At 35.5% G+C, this 14,462-nt stretch overlaps 3 protein-coding genes and 1 long non-coding RNA gene across 5 annotated transcripts; 2 read left to right on the top strand and 2 right to left on the bottom strand.

The window, feature by feature from the left end:
- The first annotated feature begins 1,149 nt into the window (after positions 1-1,149).
- LOC112792779 (carboxyl-terminal-processing peptidase 1, chloroplastic-like) lies at positions 1,150-6,031 on the top strand. Of its 2 annotated transcripts, none has more exons than XM_025836150.3 (12): positions 1,150-1,741; positions 2,157-2,276; positions 2,704-2,841; positions 3,128-3,232; positions 3,330-3,498; positions 3,758-3,834; positions 4,227-4,271; positions 4,503-4,586; positions 4,878-4,916; positions 5,032-5,094; positions 5,225-5,354; positions 5,449-6,031. In XM_025836150.3, the coding sequence occupies exons 1-12, from the start codon at positions 1,292-1,294 to the stop codon at positions 5,502-5,504; spliced, it is 1,476 nt and encodes a 491-aa protein (XP_025691935.1). In that variant the 5' UTR covers positions 1,150-1,291; the 3' UTR covers positions 5,505-6,031. The 2 variants fall into 2 exon arrangements, 1 of the variants encoding a protein (XP_025691935.1); XR_011870128.1 differs by having other exon boundaries at positions 1,167-1,741; positions 5,032-5,125.
- Positions 6,032-7,081: 1,050 nt separating this feature from the next.
- LOC140178047 (uncharacterized) lies at positions 7,082-9,505 on the bottom strand. The gene is made up of 4 exons (XR_011870129.1): positions 9,370-9,505; positions 8,996-9,170; positions 7,508-8,784; positions 7,082-7,414 (listed from the first exon to the last, which is right to left on the bottom strand). It is a non-coding gene; the product is annotated as an uncharacterized lncRNA (long non-coding RNA).
- Positions 7,836-10,009, top strand: LOC112792777 (uncharacterized). Its single transcript, XM_025836147.3, has 4 exons — positions 7,836-7,974; positions 8,245-8,703; positions 9,307-9,346; positions 9,447-10,009. Exons 1-4 carry the CDS (start codon positions 7,917-7,919, stop codon positions 9,685-9,687), a joined length of 798 nt encoding a protein of 265 aa, XP_025691932.1. The 5' UTR covers positions 7,836-7,916; the 3' UTR covers positions 9,688-10,009.
- Positions 10,010-10,637: 628 nt separating this feature from the next.
- Positions 10,638-12,941, bottom strand: LOC112792778 (cold-regulated 413 inner membrane protein 1, chloroplastic-like). The gene is made up of 6 exons (XM_025836149.3): positions 12,507-12,941; positions 12,290-12,424; positions 12,096-12,191; positions 11,809-11,873; positions 11,042-11,111; positions 10,638-10,954 (listed from the first exon to the last, which is right to left on the bottom strand). The coding sequence occupies exons 1-6, from the start codon at positions 12,680-12,682 to the stop codon at positions 10,792-10,794; spliced, it is 705 nt and encodes a 234-aa protein (XP_025691934.1). The 5' UTR covers positions 12,683-12,941; the 3' UTR covers positions 10,638-10,791.
- Between the last annotated feature and the right edge of the window lie 1,521 nt (positions 12,942-14,462).

Below are 14,462 nucleotides of genomic sequence, written 5' to 3'. Positions count from 1 at the left end.
TGATAGAGTACCAAGGGAGGTCTTATGGAAGGTTTTAGAAAAGAGAGAGTAAGGATCGCATATATTCGGGCAATTAAAGACATGTATGATGGGGCCACAACTAGTGTGAAGACTCAAGGTGGTGTGACAGAGGAATTCCCTATTGGTATAGGATTACACCAGGGATCATCCTTAAGTCCATACATTTTCACATTAGTCTTAGAAGTACTCACAGAGCACATCCAAGAGCCTGTGCCATGGTGCATGCTTTTTGCCGATGATATCGTCCTTATGGGAGAGTCAAGGGAAGACCTAAATAAGAAGTTGGAGTTATGGAGAGAAGCTCTAGAAGTGTATGGTTTGCGCATAAGCCGTAGCAAGACGGAATATATGGAATGTAAGTTCAGTCTGAGAAGGGAAAACTCCAATATAGAGGTGAAAATTGGAGAGAACACCCTACGAAAAGTTAAAAGTTTTAAGTATCTTGGGTGCATCATACAGGATAATGGAGAGATTGAACATGATGTAAATCATAGGATCCAAGCAGGTTGGTCAAAATGGCGGAGTGCATCTGGTTTTATACGCGACAAAAAAGTGCCTTTAAAACTTAAAGGTAAATTCTATCGCACCGCTATAAGACCGGCTATGCTGTATGGTACGGAGTGTTGGGCGGCTAAAGAGGAGCACGAACATAAGCTGAGTGTGGCAGAGATGAAGATGTTGAGATGGATGAGTGGTCATACGCGATTGGATAAAATAAGGAATGAAGATATAAGGGAGAGAGTTGGAGTAGCACCTATTGTGGAAAAGATGGTTGAATCGCGTCTCAGGTGGTTTGGACATGTGAGAAGAAGACCGATAGAACATCCAGTCAGGAGGGTGGATGAGATGGAAGATGGACAAAGGGCGAAAGGCAGAGGAAGACCTAAGAAGACCATCCATGAGGTGGTCAAACGAGATCTACATGTAAACGGTCTCTCTGTAGACATGATACATGACAGAGCACAACGACGTCGTTTGATTCATGTAGCCGACCCCACTTAGTGGGACAAGGCTTTGTTGTTGTTGTTGTTGTCTATTTTTGCTTCAGAGTTAATAGAAAAATATCCACACAAACCACTTTGTATCATGAACAGATTATCATTCTAAAGAATGGACAGGACCAGGACCAAGTTGGTAGTTCACTGGACAATTAAAGACATATCAGATAAATGGGTTTTGTTAACATTATCAAAAATTGATGATGTGTGATGGAGCAGAGTGAGTGATAAACAACACCTTACTCTCAAGTGTGTAACACAGTTCCAAAAAGATGAGTTCCTGTTGTGTTTTCCTGAAACTCCCAACTCCCTCTTCAAGACCTTCTTCTTCTTCTTCTTCTTCTTCTTCTTCTTCTTCTTCTTCTTCTTCTTCTCTATCAAGGCCTCAACTTCCGATCCCAACCGCAAATCCAAGAATCCTTTGCTGCAGCAGTAACTGGGTCCAGAGCACACTCATTGGAGCTATCTCTGGTGCCCTATCCTTTGGCTTGTTCTTCTCCTTGCCTTTTCCTCTTCCTTCTTCTTCTGCCGCCACTTCTGCACTTCTTGAACCTCCACCACGTTCCCTTCAAACATGCCGTGATGATGTTGTTGAGACACGACAAGAGGAGCTGCTTCCTGAGGTTGTCACCAATGAAGGGCTTGTTCAAGAAGCTTGGCAGATTGTCAATGACAGCTTTCTTGATGCTGGTCGCCACCGTTGGTCGCAGGATGCTTGGCAGGTATTAACTTGCATCACAGAATCACACCCACCCCACTTCAAAAGTTTGCAGCTTTTTGGCTTTTTTCCGTTTTTTCCATAGACATTAGACCACAGTGATGAACCTTGATGGCTGGTATTTTTTTGTTTACACCCTTTACGTTTTCTAACCCAAGTTTGCTTCTTTATTATGTGTTAATGTTAAACAATCTTGTTAATGTGAATCTTGTCATTTGGACAACGTACATAAGGAAAAAAGTCAAAGAAAAAAGAAAATCAAGGTGAGAGATAAAAAAGAAAATTTTGAAGATTATGTGCTCCACAATTCGTATAGACTCCAAAAGTGGGTATTTTCAATGTTAATTCACTGTTATTATGATGCCAGTGTGTTATATTGATGGTTTTGTGTTTACATTAATAGCATTTCTTGTTTCCAGCTGAAAAGGGAGGATCTGTTGAGTAATTCCATTCAGACAAGATCAAAGGCACACCAGATAATCAAGCGAATGCTTGCCAGCTTGGGTGATCCTTATACGCGGTTTCTTTCCCCTGAGGAGGTAATTGATTCTAGGAACTTCATGGTCTTGTTCATTGGAGGTTTTTCTTTGTGTCATGAGATGTCTTGAGGTACAAGCCACATGGCTTGAATTGCTCGCTGATGCTTGCTTTACTATCCCTACATGATCTAATTCAAAAAAGGGATGTACATAAGAAACATACATACATGCATATCAGCATATATAAATACATACAAATGCAGACTTACACACACCTGTGCAATATGTATATATTTCATAATTTCTACAGAATCCAAATTATTATCTCTCGAGTAGTTGGATTCTTGCATCATCAATCTGATGATTTCATAGTTTTTCTTTGCTTTGCTTCTGTATAATGATATAATATACAGACTACTAGCTTATAACGTTGTGCTTCTCACATTTCTTACTTAATGGCATTTGGATTTCTTTTCACTGTTAAAAGTTCTCCAAGATGGCGAGGTATGACATGACTGGTATTGGAATAAACCTTAGGGAAATTCCTGATGAAAATGGAGAACCCAGACTGAAAGTGCTTGGAATCATATTGGATGGCCCTGCTTATTCTGCTGGTGTAAGACAGGTAACAAAGACAACTCTAGAAAGTAACTCTCTTAATATCGATTTTTAAAACATGCTTGCTATGTGTTACAATTGCAACATGGTATAGCACTGGACAGAATTGCTGTCTTGATCAACAATTTGATTTGTTCTTTTGGGCATTAGAACAACCTATTGTTCCATCTTTGACATTTATTGGCATAAACTCTTTCCTGATTTATTGTCTCTCTTGGAATTGTTGAGTGGCATATGTACTAAGAACTACTGTTCATAAAACATGTTTTCTATTCTTTCGGTTGCTTGGCTAGGGGGATGAAGTATTGGCTGTCAACAACATGGAGTTAAAGGGAAAATCAGCATTTGAAGCATCGTCCATATTGCAAGGTCCTAATGGCACTTCTGTCACTATTCAGGTTTTGGATTCTGATTCCAAGTTAGTTTGGAACCTACTCTAGTCTTTTCTGTAGGTTTGATGTTGTCCAGGTTTGATTCTGGTACTACTATTCTCAGGTAAGGCATGGCAACTGTGGTCCTGTTGAATTAGTAGAAGTCCAGCGGCAACTTGTTGCTCGAACACCAGTCTTTTATCGGCTGGAACAAATGGATGGTGGTGCTACTCCTGTTGGGTACATACGCCTCAAAGAGTTCAATGCATTGGCCAGAAAAGATTTAGTTATTGGTCAGGGTTACTTTTTTATGCAACTTTTTTTTTTCTGGTTCAGACTAACAAAATTTGAACTTAAGTCTTGCTCAAAAAGAAAATAAAATAAAGGAAGTGTGAAACCACTTGAACCAACCAAATATTGGTACCTTGTTTCTTTTATTTTATGTATTTAACTTGTGTTAATGGCAACTGCTTTGGATCCTTATATTCACTTGTATGGATATCCAAATAGTTATTTACTGTCCTTTTATGACTTAAATTATGAATTTTGCAGCAATGAAGCGACTTCAAGGCATGGGTGCATCATATTTCATATTGGACCTTAGAGACAATCTTGGTGGGCTAGTACAGGTTGCTTTTCCATGCTATACCCCTTTTGGTGATTCGTTGGGATAAATATTTCATCCTAATCGTATGTTATATGAGAAATGAAATTCTATCTTTTTCTCTTCTCCTCTTTTCTTTTTGAATTTGACGTGTTTAAGGTAAATTATATGAAGAACTTGAAAACTGACTTGGAGCATAACAGCTAGCTTTCAGTTTTTTGTTTCTTTGAGGACTTGTAGAATTTATTTTCATTTACTTGATCAATGATCAGTACATATTTGCCTGTTGGCATTTGTGAATTGCAGGAAATGCTGTGACAAAATAAAACTTATTTTCATAAATTATTTCCATATTGAGTGCAATTTACTTTGGTTTTGAAATGATCTAATTTTGTTGCTTCTTTTTAACTTATTTAGGCTGGAATTGAAATTGCAAAGCTTTTCCTCAGCGAAGGAGACACGGTAAGTTTGTTTTCTGCTTGCTACTCAGTACATGGCTCTGATTTAAGGGTAAATCTGCTCTGATTATGTAGTACTTTAGTTGTTTCCATGTGATGCTTGCATCAGGTTAGGCTGTCTACATTAGACCCTTTGGGCCCTTCCTCAGACCGTACGTAATGTAGGATGCTTGGTGATACTTTTGCCGTTCATTGCTTAACACCTACTTGTCCTTTTATAATGATTTCATGGCAGGTCATCTACACCGTCGGGAGAGATCCACAGTTCCAAGAAGTTATTGTTACAGATACTTCTCCTTTGGTTCAAGCTCCTGTTATTGTAAATGTTTCTCCATCTGTTCATTTTTATCATTAAACTAACTACTACCAAATATATGCACTCTTCAATTGCTGCTTTTCATTGGTTTCTAGCTGCCTGTCTCATGAACTTTGGTAGTAATATGATATTAATTAGAATACAGCATTAAAAAATCTAACACGAGATGGCTTTCTTTTGTAAAAACAATCATTAAAAAATAGTTCCTTTTTGAATGGTAATTACGTGTAATTAATTATTAAAATTCTCTTACTGTGGACCACATGACAAGGCTCTTGGTTCTAATCCTTGCAGGTTTTAGTAAATGACAGAACTGCTAGTGCGAGTGAAATAGTGAGGACCTCAATATCTTACAATTTATTTTTTCGCAGACACACTCACAAACTGCCATTTTTAACTGTTTTTTAACTCTTACTTATGATACTGTACATGGTGATGCTTATTTCAGGTTGCTTCTGCACTTCATGATAATTGTAAAGCTGTTCTTGTTGGAAAACGCACGTTTGGCAAGGTTTATGAATTTGCTCACAACCCCTGAAAATGTAGAAGTCTACATTTTCGTTCTGCCTTTTGGTTTTGAGAGTCTCAATGTCCATTTGAATGCGTCTATTCTAAACAAAAAATCACATTGCTTTCAATAGGGCTTAATCCAGTCTGTATTTGAGCTTCAAGATGGATCTGGTGTGGTTATCACTGTTGGTAAATATGTAACACCGAATCACATGGACATAAATGGCAATGGCATAGAGCCTGACTTCCAGAAACTTCCAGGTAGAACATTTTCTCTTTTACAATTTTTCTCCCCTTCATAACCAAATGGTGATATAATAATATGGCTTTCATGATCTTAAACCCATAATTGCAGCTTGGGATGACGTCAACCGACATCTTTCGCAATGTAGTATTCATCACCAAGGATAATACAGGTTTCTTTGTATTCTGTTGCAAACACTCAATCAGGTTTTATTGCTTCGATTGCTATTTTTGAAGAATCTACTTGCTGGAAGATACCATGAACATTACTTGCTCTCAACATTAATAATAGATGGAATGTCCAAACGGTCTGCATAATCTTCTTGATCACAATGGCAATCGACATAAAGCTGTTCCAACAACCAGGATTCATTGGTGAGGGATTGGTCTTTGATTATTGAACATTTGTAAGTGTGTCAATCAAGATGAACCTCAATTATATTTCTTGAACCTTGTTGAATAATGGATATGGGGGTGAGAAGTGAACTCAGGAAGCAAGCAAAATTGTATCAGTGCAGAACCGAACTAACTTATACTTACTAACATAGGAAACCCAAACTATATCAAATTAACCATTCATCTTTCCCTTGGTGTATATTTTCTCCCCTTTCTTCAAATTGGTTATGTTGTATTATCATATCCATAAACTGGTTGTATTATTCATATTGGTTATAATAAGTTATTACGGTTTTGCATTTTTCGATGCATTAATGTTTTTTTTTTTCTAAAGAGGAATACTAAGAGGTTGTTAGAATTTATTGTTTTTGACCATCAATTGGTCATCAGTGTTTAAAAGTATGAATTTAAAGTATGTTATTGGATTATTAGACTAAAAGAATTGAATTGATGGATAAAAGTAAATGAATGATTATTATAATATAATATCTAACTATGAACTGAAAATAATAGCATTATAACAAAATATATATCATTTATAAAAAAATAAATTTGAATAGAGTATCCATTTAACGTTTCCATTTGAATCAACACTAAATAAAAATTTAAACCTTCGCATGATTTGATATTAATTGACCTTTTTCATTTAAATGACATAATTTGTGATTCAGTTGTGATCAGAATTACTATTAAGATTCAGTAGTGGGGATGACTACAAATAGCCAAAAACTAACAGGAACAAAATATATAAGAGAGCTGAATCTAAAAACCAATTTCGAATCATTCCTCCACCGTAAGTACAGGTAATATTTTTCTTGAACTTATTATTATGTTCTTCCAAGATGTTGTGTGCTGAATGAGGCCCATGACTGACATATTATTGATTTTATGTTGCGAAAAGCATGATGCCAATTTTCCTGTCATCGCTTGTTCATATATCATAATGTAGAACTTTACATGTTTACAAGGCAAATCTCTTGTCATCTGTTTGTTGTATAGCTTTACTGTATTTTACTTACTATTTATTCATGACCCGTAAAACTAAGATGTCATATAATATGAACTCTTACTCATAGCTAATCACCTAAACATTTTTTCTCCTAGTTCACAAATGATCTGCTGAATAATCTTTCTTTTGATGCAACTAATTGTCGAATAATATTTACAAATTCAAAACTTAAGGTAGGTACATCTTATATTATTATTGTTAAAGATTTCCATTACATAACTACTATATAGGAGGCCTAACCTTTTTTTTTATGTCTCTACTTGCAGCATAATCCTTGCATTAAATAAAAATAAATAAATTAATAAAAGAAAGAAGTATCTCTCTGCAACTAAACTCCAGATAATCCATTACACTTTTCCACAAGTGTTTTCCTTTTTTATTAATTTATGTATTGTATTTTTTTTTGCCAATATTATTAATAGAAGAATAAGGCAATTGAGTTTTGCTGTAGACTGCTTAGAACATTGGGACAAGGTAGCTTAAGAATGACATGAACAACCCAGATTCTTGTTGGACAAGGCTGCAATCAGATAACTCGAGTTACTGAGGAAAGGAATCGTAGAAAACATTTCAGAGGAGCTACTTATTCAAATCGGAGAGGAAAAAAAGGCTTGTGTCTTAGAGGTGTAGGATAACAAGAATTGAAAGGAGACAACATTCTTCATCACAAACCCTGAAAGGCAACAAAATCAGAGGGTATAGGCTTTAGCTTTTGTTCCAGTCCCATAAAACAGTAGGAAAAGAGTTTCACAAAAAGAGAAAGAACCTTGCCCATATATCACCGTCATATTAATTATATTAATAGATTGCAGCTCCTCAAGCATCAAGTTTAATCTCAAACAGATCACCCTTTTGCCTTTTCCAACTTTGCCTTGCACCCTTTTTTTTGTTAATCTCTTTTTTGCACCTTCTCTTGCTTGTTTATTTCAACTATCCAATGCCTCCTTTCTCAAGTTTGCCTATATTCTTTCTTCTCTCTTTGATCCAAGAAAGCTATGATTCTTCAGGTTTTTCTTATATTATAATATATAGATGTAGATTAAAAGAAAAAAAATTCTTCTGCACAGGAACATCTAAGGTGATTACCTTGTATAATAAATCTTTGCTCGTAAACATTCCTCCAAAATTAAGAAGAAAATATCTGCAATCCAATCAGAGAGCGCCAACCTTCAGGAATGGGAACTAGAAGTTTGCACCTGGCATTATTCTCCATCTGCCTTATATTCAGCTCAGGTAACATTACTAATCTCTCTTGTGCACATAAAAAATGGAAGCCATCATCAATTGGAAATATGATTTAGTTCATCGTCAAGTGTTAATAATGGCAGTTTTCAATTCTGAGATCATAGTCATGCACCCTATGCATTCAACAAGAAGAAATTTGAGTTCATGATTCACATATATTGATCCATGATATGGGTTGACTGGTTAAGTTTCATCAACTTCTTTTCATTTGACTTATTGAAGAGTCTAACATGATCTTTTGTTGATTTCTCTTTTCAGGTTTAAGAATATCCTATGGTTTAGGTACACAACTGGATGATGTTCCTATAGTCAATCCTACAACTCCAGGGACAGAAAATCCAAATCCTTCGACAAACCCAACATATCAAGCACCAGACACCACAGGGCAAAACCCCCCAACCCCAAACACAAATCCTACAACCCCAACCACAAACACAAATCCTACAACCCCAACTACCACTCCTACGTCATCATCAGGTGGGCAATGGTGTGTTGCTAAACAAGGGGCCTCAGACACTACTCTACAGGTTGCCCTTGACTACGCTTGTGGTTATGGAGGTGCAGACTGCTCAGCAATTCAACCAGGAGCTTCCTGTTATGAACCAAACACTGTCCGTGACCATGCTTCTTATGCTTTCAATCAATATTTCCAGAAGAATCCTGTATCTACCAGCTGTGACTTTGGAGGAACAGCAACATTATCAAACAATGATCCAAGTAAGAACTTCATCAAGTTCCAAGCAAACTCAAATCTTAGTTACTTCGTTCTCCTTTTCTTCTTGGGATCACAACAAAAACCTAAAATAAAATAACACAAATTCCAAAATCTTAAAGGTTATGTGGTATTGCCAATGTATCATATCTACTGGGTCTTTGTGAAAAATGAATATTTTTCAAAAATTTTCTAGGACGATCAAGATGTAGTTTAGGGACCAAAACAGAAAAAATAAACGAATTATTCTAGTTTGATTACCCCGTAATCTTGTTTCTATCTCAAATATGCCTTTACCTTGCTATGTGGTGCATAGCTTGAAGGAATCAAGTTAAGTCATTCCTAGAATTATGGACAATAAGTTCCCTTCTTTCAGTAGCTGCTCAATCCCCCACCTGCTGTCTATTCAGTCCTTTTTGGTGATGGATTAATGTCCTAAAAGTTTCAGCAATCTAGTTAGCTTTCTGAGTTCCTGTCCAAGGATTGTAGAGTTCAATTAGTCACTGTTTTTTGTTTGGACTAGAAGGCCAATAACTCCTGATTTATCATGCCTATTATATGTGCTTCTCTAAATTAAAAACAGAAAATAATATCTAATATCATTGCAGGTACTGGGAACTGCCACTGGGCATCACCCACTTCAACAAGGTATGGATTTACAGCACCTATACCTCTTATTCACACCCTATGATGAATAATATCAGTATGCAATCCTGTGAGTATTAATATGTTAATATTATCAATGTAGCACAAGCACGCCACCACCACCAACGGATGTCATCCCGCCACCAGCAACATATGAAAGTCCACCAAGTCCAGCAACTACTATGACCCCAACTCCACCAGATATGACAATGCCAGGTGGATCATCAGTCTATGGTTCAGAACCAACAGAAAGCCCCAATGCAGCCACAACTGCCTTTTCTTCCTTGCTGCTGTTGGTCGCATGCAGTCTCCTTGTACCACTTCAATTAGCAAATTTTATTTAGAAAGCAAACAAGATCCAGCCATTCTTTAAGTGATAAGCTGGAATTTCACTGTCTTCCAGCAGTTTTTGCGAAATTTCAAGGACTCCAAGTCAACAAGTATTTCCCTTAAAGTAATTAGTACCATTATTACCTTTCATCTATGTATGGCTGTTAGTTGATCATAAATCCCCAGAAATACAGTAGAGCCAAAAAGATTTATAGGTCTTCGTAGGAAGTTTTTCTGCAGTATTAGTTTTCTCTTCCATAGAGAATCCCTGTAACTAATATCAGCTAGCATGCCATTTAATTTAGTGAAATAAATACATTACTTCACTTCTGAAAATATATTGGTTAGGCTAAAACAGGTTAGTCTTAATTATGCGAGCGAAGCTCCACATGTAATTAACAAAAATATACCTTATCCACCACATGCAGTCACGGACACACATATATTTAACTATGTCAGCATGCAGGCTTCATTTTGGCTAACCAAAATAGTGGTAGATTATACAAAAAGCTGCCTAACCATTCGAAATAACTTCTGACGTTTGGTGCAATGGGATAGCAAGCAACTTAATTTGGCTAGGTAACACTAGTAAGGAATTCTATTAAAATGCGTAAATTGAAAACTTCCTACACTTTTCAATTTTCAAGGAACCATTCTTTTGAGGTGGAATCGTGATACAGTAATCTCAGTCATGGTAGCCAGAAGTGCAAACAAACACACCCGTAAAAAAACGAAGAATAGTACCATCACTTTCTAACACAATGCTTTGATATTTGGTGAACCATATTAGAATAAAACAAAATATCAGGAGCAGCATTTTCATATATGTTCTAGCAATCTATAAAAATGCAGTAGAGACAACTTGGGTAAAATAGAGAACTGCGTTATGATAGGTTCATAGCAATCTAAGAATAAAACTAGCTTCTACAATGATATGTAAATAAAATCATTCTCTGAATGCCAATTTCTATCACAAAACAAACCTAACCTCTTTATTTGAATCAGCAATAATTAGTGGAAAAAGTACAGAATCCAGATATGATATATTACACAATGATCACCACTGACAGGCATTATTATGTACAACATATTATGAGTTTACATCATTCTAAAGCAACTCAGATCAGAAGCAACAAAGATGCAATAGTGATACAAACAACAGCTATGGTGGCAACAATTGAACCTTGATCAAGTGATTTCTGTAAACTTGTTCTTGAGAAATGCTGGTAAGCCAAATACACTGCAATCAATAATGAAATGATAGCACCTTCTTTTGTGTCCCTGACAAAGACAACAACATTGAATCGTTTTATGAAGAAGAGGCAATGGCTTGATGAACTCAAAACCCAAAAGGATGGATTTGCTTACCTAAATCTCATGACCTCATAAGGGGAAAGGATGACCAAGAGAAGTGCTAGAAATGGCAACTCAAGTTCACCTTGAAATAAAGATCCAGCAGAAAAATCTTTATTCAATTAGTTTTTGAAAGTGTGAAGAACAAAATAAATAGGAATTATTTGCATTATTTACAGCAAAAATAAGATATTAAGCCCATCAAAAGGTTCCAAAAATAATGGCTATACCCAGTGGCGGAGCTTAGCTTGGGCAATTCCCAACCCCCAAAAAAAAACATTTTATTAAATGAGTAGTAGTATTTAGCAAAGAAAACAATTAGCACAGTTGAACTTTCAATTGATTGTCAAGAGGTTCAACACTCATTTTCTTCATTAAGAAGAATAATAACCTTCAAGAAGGAGAAATATAGCTTATATAATGTCAACATAAAAATTTTCCCTCCCCCCACACAAAAAAAAAAAAATTCTTCAATTTCCGCCACTGGCTATATCTATTTCCAAAAATGGTGTTCTTGAAGTCAGTAATACAATTCACTAATTAGGGGTTTTACCCCCACTGGATTTACTCCTTTGAGCTTTTATTGAGGTCAATCCAATATGAGCCAGATATATCTGCAGATCTACCGGTGGATGGTGTGATGGTGTCTATTTACTTATGTAAGTGCTTCTGGTTTAAAACATTGCAATAATTATCGATTAAAAAAAAGTTTACTCTTACTCTTTCTAGATTTCCTATATTTCATTTACGTGTCCAAGTGTGGGTGGATAGGAAGCACATACCAGGAATATAGAAGAAGAGTCGAACCAGAAGTGCTACAAATGCCAACCACACACCATATGTACCTCTGTCGTATATCCAAATTGTGTAAAACATCTTGATGAAATAAAAAATGTAGACAATAACACAGTTGATACAGAGAGTAATAATCTAAAACTCTTGGTATACAAATAATACAAATAGGATAAATGAATAATTAATAAGATTCCACAAATTTTGTTGAACAAACAGAGGAAAACCAATTCTAAACATATGTTGAGGCCACAAAATAAAAAATAATTAGACATACTTGATCCAGGCAATGACAGCAGCAGGTGCTTGCAAAGCAAACAATGGAACAAGGAATGATTTATGCACAGGGGTGCCCCTTGCCAGTATCAAAACCCTGTGAAAATTCTAAAAATCCATCATCCACACCTGAAATTTCCATCATTTAACATGAAATTGAATTAAATATATGCAGATGAAAATGGAAGTACGTACACAGAAGAAACGGTGGAGATCCACCGCAAATCGCGAAAGGTGAGAGGAACGGCAGAGCAAACAACATTAACACCTCGGACTCTGCTCCTCGACTTGGCGATCCTTTCATCACGTTGAGCGATCAAAGACCTTAAGCTGCATAGTTAAATAAATAAAATCAGATGCGAAACGAGGTCGTTTTGGAAGGGAGAAGTAATGGAGTTAGTTAGTGACCTACCTGAGGGGATTGAAGGCATGGGAGAGGGAGAGCGACGATGAGAGAGAGAGTGGAGGAGAAGAAGATATAGGGAGGCATGAAGCCCTGCTGCCAGCAGTGCTCACGATCCTTTTGGTATTGTAGAGAGAGAAAGTTGTTGCAGATGAAGAGAGAGAAACTGCTGAAGAAGACAACATCTCTTTTCCTTTTTGGTAATGGTTGATTAACTAGATTTGTTTGTTCTGTTCTAATTCCGGGATTCTCAGGCGAGGAAACTGCAGTGTGTGAAGCGAAGGAGCAGTTGAGCTAACTGCCGAGTTAATTAAGGACACTTTCTAATTCTGCTTCTTACTGTAGTAATCGGTGATTACTGATTAATAATTAGTAATAGTTGTTGGTCGATTTCAGCCGTTAACGTGTGCATAAGATAAAGATGCAATGATGAGAGAGATACTTGGGATCACCTCAACTATTAATTGATTATAGACTAATTTGATGATTAAATGAGTAAATTTTCGAATAATTCTTGAGATTTACGAGATTATTTAATTTATTTTTTAAAATTTTAATTTTATTATAATAATTTTTAGATTGAATTTCAGACATTATAATAATTTTTGAATAATTTTTTGGTGATGACTCAACTATTTAATACTAATATAATTATCATAAGAAGTATATAATAATTATTAATTAGTTTAAATGGCAAAATTATAATTTAAATCCAATTTAGTCTTTTTTTTTTCTATTTAGCCCTAACATTTTTTAGCTTTTTCCAATTTTTTTTTTCTTTTTAATAATTTATGCGAGGTATACAGAACATTCTTCTTACAAGATGTAAATAAGGCATTTTTTCTGCGAGATTGTATTATATAAGACATGAAACTATTACTTATTAAGGATGCGCAATAGAGAGACGATGTTCGGATTAGTTATCAGATGTGTCGGGCCTGACATTATAACCAACACGTGAACTCACGGCTAATAAGATAGGCATGCATCATGTACATTTGTTTGCTATAATTTTGGTGTGCATAATTATCTTTAGTTTGCCTAGTTGATTATGCTGCTTAACTGTTAGCTGGACTACTTATTCTAATTATGCTTAAATGTGATTGCTTTGTATTTACTTTGTGATTGTGATTGATCCTACTGAATTGAATATATGACTAAGAGATCTTAAGATTGACGAAAGATAATGATGATGTACCGGAAACAAATGAGACTAGACGTGTATATACAGCTGAGACTTTAAAAGATTTAATCCTGCTGAGATTAGTTAAAAACTTAGGTTTGAACTTCTGTAAAGTTGGAGATTAAAATTGCCTAGTCCATATTTTTTTATGTAGTCTTTATTTGGAACTATTACCCTACTGAGAACCTTTGGATTTTCACCTGTTGTGAATTTTCTATTTCTCAGATGCAAGACATGACGCACCTCGCTGAGTGTGTAGGATCCGGTTTAGCGAAACGAAGAAAACTTTTTGAAGTTTATTTAAACTTATTTAAAACTTTTTCCATTTTAAAAACTTTATTGTATATTTCTTCTTAGAGATTTTTATTTGGAGAAAACATGATTTTTATTTTGTATATTTTTTTTATTTTATAATATTCTAACCAGCATTTTTTTTAGGGTCGAGACTAGTAACTATTATGTATCCTATTCTAGACCTTATATATATAACTTTTGAACACGACATTTACTTATGTTAGTGTTTTACGTGTGTGATGACGATTGACTATTTTGTTTGTCTTTTCTTCACATGCTCCTAACTATATTATTTTTCAAGTAATATATATGTATCTTTTGTTTTTGTGTCGTGATGCCTCACCAATTTTGATTTACGACTATAGCGTAAAGTTATGTGTGATTTAGTGTTACAGATAATATAACAATTGGGAACTTAGTCGTATTTATTCACATATTCCAAAACGCATTGCAATGGAGATTGTGTGTTATGGAAGAGACCAAGCTAC

This window comes from Arachis hypogaea, chromosome 13 (assembly GCF_003086295.3).
Source record: "Arachis hypogaea cultivar Tifrunner chromosome 13, arahy.Tifrunner.gnm2.J5K5, whole genome shotgun sequence".
Classification (NCBI taxonomy): Eukaryota; Viridiplantae; Streptophyta; class Magnoliopsida; order Fabales; family Fabaceae; genus Arachis; species Arachis hypogaea.
This window is presented reverse-complemented; position numbering and strand designations above follow the sequence as displayed.